At 41.4% G+C, this 6,910-nt stretch overlaps 1 protein-coding gene across 1 annotated transcript; it reads left to right on the top strand.

Annotated features, from left to right (window-relative positions):
- The first annotated feature begins 3,888 nt into the window (after positions 1-3,888).
- Positions 3,889-5,750, top strand: LOC147863806 (glutelin type-B 2-like). The gene is made up of 5 exons (XM_087319956.1): positions 3,889-4,173; positions 4,314-4,546; positions 4,643-5,134; positions 5,256-5,473; positions 5,559-5,750. The coding sequence occupies exons 1-5, from the start codon at positions 3,891-3,893 to the stop codon at positions 5,722-5,724; spliced, it is 1,392 nt and encodes a 463-aa protein (XP_087176082.1). The 5' UTR covers positions 3,889-3,890; the 3' UTR covers positions 5,725-5,750.
- The last annotated feature ends 1,160 nt before the right edge of the window (positions 5,751-6,910 follow it).

Below are 6,910 nucleotides of genomic sequence, written 5' to 3'. Positions count from 1 at the left end.
TCCCATAGTTGGTCGTCCTCCGACGACGTGGATGGTGCCAAGGTTTGTGGTACTTCATTGGGCCCGTCCCTCATGTCAGTTTGCATGCGTATGGCATTATTTTTATTGGCCGTGTCGACCCATTCTTTTGCTGCCTGTCGTACGTCATCCTGGATTTGCCACTGAGTAGTCTGCGCTTTACTCCGGGTAGTGACCTTTTGAACATCGGCCACGATATTGTTCACCGCGGGTGCCTTGCCACGGTTGGTTGTCGGATATTGCGTGGCGTAGTAGCCTGGTTGATTACATTTAAAACATGTCACATTAGCCGAGCTGCTGGTGTCCGGTCGGTCTGTGTGTGGAAGCTGTTGTTGTTGATCCTCGGTCTCGTTCAGTGGTGGGTTGTTCCGAGGTGCGTTGGAGTTGCGCTGGTCCTGTTGAGGAGCGTCTCGTCGGCGGTTGTGATTAGGTCTTCTATTGTTGCGTGTGTTGCGGTTGCCGTTTCGCCGATCAATGCGTGAGTTCCTTCAGTCATACCGATCATCGCGATCGTCATCGTATCGAGCATAATCGTCGTGCCGGTCATCGCGATAATAATCACGGCAGTTATCACGTTGGTAGTCGTCGTTTCGGCGCCATCGATCCGGGGATCGTGGTTGGTCGTTATCCTGGTTTCGGTAGATATATCGCTCATCCTGCCGAGAGTATGTATTTCGTGGCTCGATCTGGCGGACCGGTGCCGCCGTTGTGCGGTTTAGCATATTATATTCGCACTGCTCGACCGTGTGAGCTCGAGACTGACAGATCGGACACTGTGGTCGGTGGGGACATTCGAGGGCCAGGTGCCCTGATCCTGAACACGTAGTGCATTGGAGGGCTTGGCAAAAGCGATTGTCCTCCTGGGGAAGAGCGTTTTGTAAGGATGTCATCGAGAAAGCCGTGTCGTGTTGGTTCCGATCGAGGGCGAGAACGCGCGCTATGACTTGTTCGATAGTATGGTTGGCGAAATTTGTAAGTGCGAGAGTCGTTCGTAGAGGCTCTCTTAAACTGGATAGGAAAGTGTCTGGTATATGTTGTGCCGAGACATCATCGGCCACTTGTCTGTAGAGATCCGGGAACCGGATCGTGAACTGCGCGACCGTTTCGTGCGGTTCCTAGCATATAGAGAAGAATTGTCGGAGCAATTCCCGTTTAGGCACCTCGCGATGAAAAAGCTCAAGGAACTTTGTGCGCACGATTTGGAAAGTGGTGGCCTCTCCTATTTCGAGGCGAGAGTACCATCGTGCGGTCGGTCCATCGAGGGAGAGTGTGAACTCGGCAATCTTCGAGGCATCGATTTCGGCCGGCGTGAGGCGGTGCGTGGAGTGGTTAGCCTGCCACGTGGATATGAAGGCACGGACATGTGACTCCGCGTCTGGTCCGTCGGCATATCGTGGGTATGGGTACGGCATGATGTCGTACTGTGGGTCTTCTGGTAGCACCGGAAAAGGGTTTAGTTCCGGTTGATTGACCTTCGGAGGGCTCGACGGGGGTTCTGGTGGTGAATCAACTCGCGATCGAGTGTCCGGTGGCGAGGATTGCACTGGACAAGCCTCCGATTGATCGGGAAAGGATTGGTCAGTGACCGCCGAGTCGGAAGTTCCTTCGACTGGCTCAGGGCGTCGGGCAGGTGGCCGAGACCTCGTGGTGCGAGAGGGTGCCGTAACGGCGGTTGGTGGTTACCTTCAACGAAGTTCGCTGTGCACTCACAGCTGTAACCGGGCGTGCCAAATTGTGTTACCCGTTCCTTTGGGTGAACACCTTCGATAGATCTGCGTCTATCGGTCTTCAAGGGCGTGGTACGTGAAGGCTCGTAACAGAGGCGTCGAGAGAGATATAGGGCTCAAAGAGAAAACACTAGCGAGGTCTTGATAGACGTGGCGGCGTGAAACTCATAGGTATGGATCAAAGCACAGACTCATGCAGCAAAAATAGGCACAAATAAGATATATTACTATGGCAGAAAAGATTACAGAACACGGCCTATGGTCGGTGACCTTACGAGTTTATCTAATTACGAACGACTAAGCTAGTGCTTCCGCCTATAGTTTTCTTCTCTCTCCTCTCTGAGGTACTGGTCCTCGTTTAAATAACTTTTCCCCTAACACACAGCCGAGCCGTCGGTGGCCCGTGATACTCGAACTCGGCGTTTGCTAATTTCCTAATTTTACATTTCTGTCCTCTGGACAACATTTCCTACGTCATTATCGGCATGTATTTAACATCCTATTCTTTCATATGTGATGTTAGCACAACGACCCTAATACACTCTTTCATCCAAAAGTTTTTCCATGCAAGTGAAGTTCATAAATAAGGATATAGATAAAGGAATTGCTTATTAACATGATCATTCTCACTATGCGTGGAAGTTTTATTATTAGAATTTAGGCACTAGAAGATGCTCTCCATGACGACATGAATGGTGTAACTATTGACTATGAATGTGTAACATTGTTTTGCCATTCTTGTCAATGTGGTGCAAATAAATCATTATATTGTATAAACAAAGTGATAAATGAACTAATAGATACAATCTTTTATTTCCACGAGGGAGTTAATTAGCTTGCACCTAGGACCAAGGGATTCCTTTGACCAAACAAAGAAGAGGATTAGGGTATTGTAAAGTTGTCTAAAATGTGAGATCTCCGCAAATTGTTGTATTGAGATCTTTGACTAGTTTTAGAGGATTCTAATTGAAGTGCATAGTTGAAAGCTTATCCTTCTTTGTGAGAAACAAGGAAAAAATTCTTTCCAGGCAACCTATGTATTGAATCCAATATGTTTATGCATATATAAATTGTAAAGTTTTTAATGTAGCTCCAACTTCATGGGATTAACTTAATGAATGCCATGTAAGTAATGTGACCAAGCCTCGTGGTGCATCTTATCAAGGACATGCATATAATACTAGCATACTAACCTTGAAGGGCATTTTTCAAGTGGGTATGTGTCTTTGTGATGATTCATGAAGGGATGTATGCCAATGAAGGCATGAAAGATCCAAAGTTTCAGGACCATCTAAAATTTCCTAATTTGTTACAAGGATGAGGTACATTATATTTTTGGGTATTTAATTATATTGCAGTGTGCATGTGTTGTGCATCCCACAATATATACCAATATGTTGAGTTTTTATTTACTCTTTATTAAAAGAGTACTTTCACATTTTCTCCTATCAACCAAAGCTCATGTGTCTTATTGGTTCTATTTACACCTCTGTTTATAGGCTGATTTCAAGGAAGCTTTTTACGATAATATACATATTGTTCAGAATAACCAAGTCTTTAAATTATCATCACACATGAGGTCCAACCGACGGAAAGAATGATGTATATTCAAACAACACACTTGAGAGTACATTGTGAGGATAGTGTTTGATGTTTCATTACTAATTTTACCAAGTTTGCATGAATTAAAAGGCATGAATGGCAAGAAATATCGCTAGCCACTTGAACAAGAAAATTGATAAATTCGATCAAATATGTGTCCATGTTCATGTTCAGATGGAAGTCTTAATATATCAAACAAGAAAGTTGATAAATTCGATCAAATCCATGTCCACGTTCATATGGAAGTATGAATAACTAATTTTCTCGAACGTGAACGAGAGAATATGTGATATACCATATGCCTCATCCAACCTTAAATAAAAGGTATTGTATAGAGAAATGAGTCAAAGAGAAGGAACCACGTTACTAGAGAGAGACACGTGGCGCCATGTTCTAAATTGTGGATCGTGCATGCGATGATGAGTTTCCAAAAAGTAATACTCATCACAATATAGCTATTATATAAAAACATTGAATACTTACAAGACCAAAACATGAATAAAAATAATCTATCTCTGATACATTTTTGAAGAGCTTGAAAGAATGGCTTCTCGTAATGTTGTTGTAAGTCTTCTATCGCTCAATCTCATCATCATGACATTCATGGTGATTGTTAGAGGCACCACTCTTGACTTAGATGAGGAGCACAAGATTCAACTTGACTTGGGCAAGCCATTTGATGTGTTGGTGTCAGAGGGTGGGAGAATTCGTTCTTGGGAGGAAATGGGCACCACCCAATTGTCTGTGGGTTGCCTGGAGCTCGAGCCTGATGCCCTATTGTTGCCACAATATACGAACACAAATTCAATTGCGTTCGTAATGCAAGGTTAATCTATATTTCATAATCATGGTCTACATTGTGTAATCACATGTGGTCTGATGTTGTGTTGTTTATAACTTTTGGCATTAATAATAATTGTCTTTTAATCATTCAATTTGGATTTGACGTTTTTTATCAATATATAGGACGAGGTGTAATGGGTGCAATTGCACCAAAATATTCTTCAATCCATAGCAAACTTGAATCTTCCATCCAGTCTCGAGTTTGGCAAACCTACGTGCGAAGGGTCGAGAGAGGAGATGTGATTGCTATACCCAAGGGTGTGACCTTTTGGTGGTACAACGATGGAGATGATCAACATCGTGTATTATGCGTCGAGGACACTAACTTGGGAGTTGATCAACAGTACAGTGTACAGGTAAATCAATTTTGTAATTTGACTTAAATTGTACACTTTTATGTGTATCATAAGTTATATTGTAATACTCACTTTCTCCTCAAATGTGAGGAATAGCACTTTGGTTTGGTTGGTGGTCATGGCAAGGCTTCTTTTGATTCAAGCCACGAAGGTCATCATACGAAAGAAAATTATGGTTTTGGATCCTTTTTGCATGGCTTTAGTCGTGATGTGTTGGCATCAGTTTGGGGTGTGGAGGAAAGCTTCTTAGAATCTCTACTTCAACGACAAGGAGAAGCCGGAATTATTAAGGTGCGACAACGGGTCCAATTCCATGAACATCTCATGAAAAACCAAGTTACAGTACAAAAATCATCATTGTTACCCTCCAAAGTTATGATCCCTAACACAACAGAGGCTTGCATTAATGACATTGATTGTCCATGTCCATGCATACATACATCCTCCATGGAATTTACATACAACATTCATAGAGAACAATTTGACCACGTTGTTGAAGGTGGTGGTTGGTTTCATCTTATCAATAACCAGAAGTTTCCTATACTTCATCATGTGGGGTTTAGCGTGGGGCATGTATCCCTCATGGGGGTGAGTATTATTATTATTATCACCAACCATTTATTTGAAATGTTTATAATATCTTTCCAAAGACACATGCACCTTTTTAACATGTGGTATGCCAAACATTTTGATCTTCACTATTTTGTAGGATTCTATGTGGGCGCCATCATTTTCTCACAATGCTCATCATATCCTTTATGTGTTGAGGGGTAGTGGGTGTATCCAAGTTGCCTCTTATGATGGGCAGAATGTGCTTGACCAACACATCCAAGAAGGTGCATTGTTATTAATACCTCAATTCTACCCCTCCCTCATAGTTGCCGACATTGAAGGACTTGAGTGGGTTAGCATCCTTACTTCTGATATGTAAGTGATCACATATGTGCACATCTTTGTTTGACACTCTTTGAATCCCTTGTTTTAAGAGTTTCCTAATAATGGAATGTTTCAGGGCATCCTTCACTTTCTTAGCCGGCCGTAATTCTGTGTATTGCAATATTCCAATCGAAATTCTTATGGAAGCTTTTGATGTTGAGGAGGACATGCTCACCAAACTTGGTAGACATGAGGAGGTTATATTTCCTTCCCTTGATGTAGAGACTCAAGAGGTGATCTAGTGTGTTTGCAATCATAAGAGAGATGATGGTGTACCTTTTTTAAACAAATAATCTATTATATTGGTTTATCATATAGGATATTGTGTTATTGCAGATTTTGTTAGAATATTTGAGTTATTGTAGATATTGTGTTTTGTAATGCTAGACGTATCATATCTCAACATTTATTTCTGTTGTTATTTTTATGGAGTATCATATATATTTATTATGCACTATCATATCTTAACATTAATTTGTGCCGCTTTTATTTTATTATCTTGGTCTTTTTTATATTCTTTTAAAATGTTTGCTTTATTTCATATTCCATGAGTATACTAAAGAGCTTGAATGCTAATCTTGTCGTAGCATGAAAATATGATATTATTTAGCCATATTTCATGTTCCAGGAGTATATCAAAGAGCTTGAATGCTAATCTTGTCGTAGTCTCTTAGCCATATTTCAAGTTCCATGAATATATCAAAGAGCTTGAGTGTTAAATCTTGTTGTAGCCTCTTGGAGTGGTGATAACACCTTGAGTGGGGTACTCTTTGTGAATGAGATAATGTGGGAAGTACTTTCTACAACCTAAGAAAAATCTAGATTTTCAACCTCAAATGTGAGGTCTAAGTACTTTGTTACCGTTATGAGAAGTTGTCTACATCTACAAGGAATAACCACATTATTGCATGTTCCAAACTATACTATCATATTCCACTCTAGACTTGTTTAACTATCCTGGTTCCAACATGTAGCTTGGGGGTGAAAGAGAGAACAAAAAAACCTATCTTGGGTTCTTTCTAACCCTATCCAACATGTTGTTGGGGGTCAAATAAAGAACAAAAAAACCTATCTTGGTTCCACAATGGTCTTTCTAACTAACGCCCACGGGAGCGAAGGAGAAAAGTGGGAACAAGAGAACCTCATAAATTGATTATTTTATTCAAGCCACCTAGCTTCAAGAACAATAATTTACACATCCAAACAACATTTAATCAATATCTCATACCCCAAACCCGAGTTGAAACTTCAATATCAAGGTCATGAACTTTGGCTCAAATGATGACACACATCGAGTACCAAGCAAAACCCTCGTACCACACTACTCAACTATCCGGAAATCAAAGTTTGACTACCAAGCAAGAGACCCTCTACTACACCCCTAATCCCACCGGAGAAGGTGCATTGACTACCAAGTGAAATCCTCTA

The sequence above is a fragment of the Azolla caroliniana genome, unplaced genomic scaffold (assembly GCF_043228905.1).
Source record: "Azolla caroliniana isolate FFs.n. ecotype wild unplaced genomic scaffold, voAzoCaro1.0.p SCAF_5, whole genome shotgun sequence".
Taxonomy (NCBI): domain Eukaryota; kingdom Viridiplantae; phylum Streptophyta; class Polypodiopsida; order Salviniales; family Salviniaceae; genus Azolla; species Azolla caroliniana.
Note: the sequence above shows the minus strand (reverse complement) of the source record. Positions and strands in the feature narration are given on the sequence as shown.

What these genes read in the sequence shown, in the direction of transcription:
- LOC147863806 (XM_087319956.1), top strand. Translation starts at nt 3,891, where the DNA reads ATGGCTTCTCGTAATGTTGTTGTAAGTCTTCTATCGCTCAATCTCATC. An exon ending in ATCAACAGTACAGTGTACAG is followed by an intron (nt 4,547 to 4,642) that starts GTAAATCAATTT and finishes TGTGAGGAATAG; the next exon opens with CACTTTGGTTTGGTTGGTGG. An exon ending in GGCATGTATCCCTCATGGGG is followed by an intron (nt 5,135 to 5,255) that starts GTGAGTATTATT and finishes ACTATTTTGTAG; the next exon opens with GATTCTATGTGGGCGCCATC.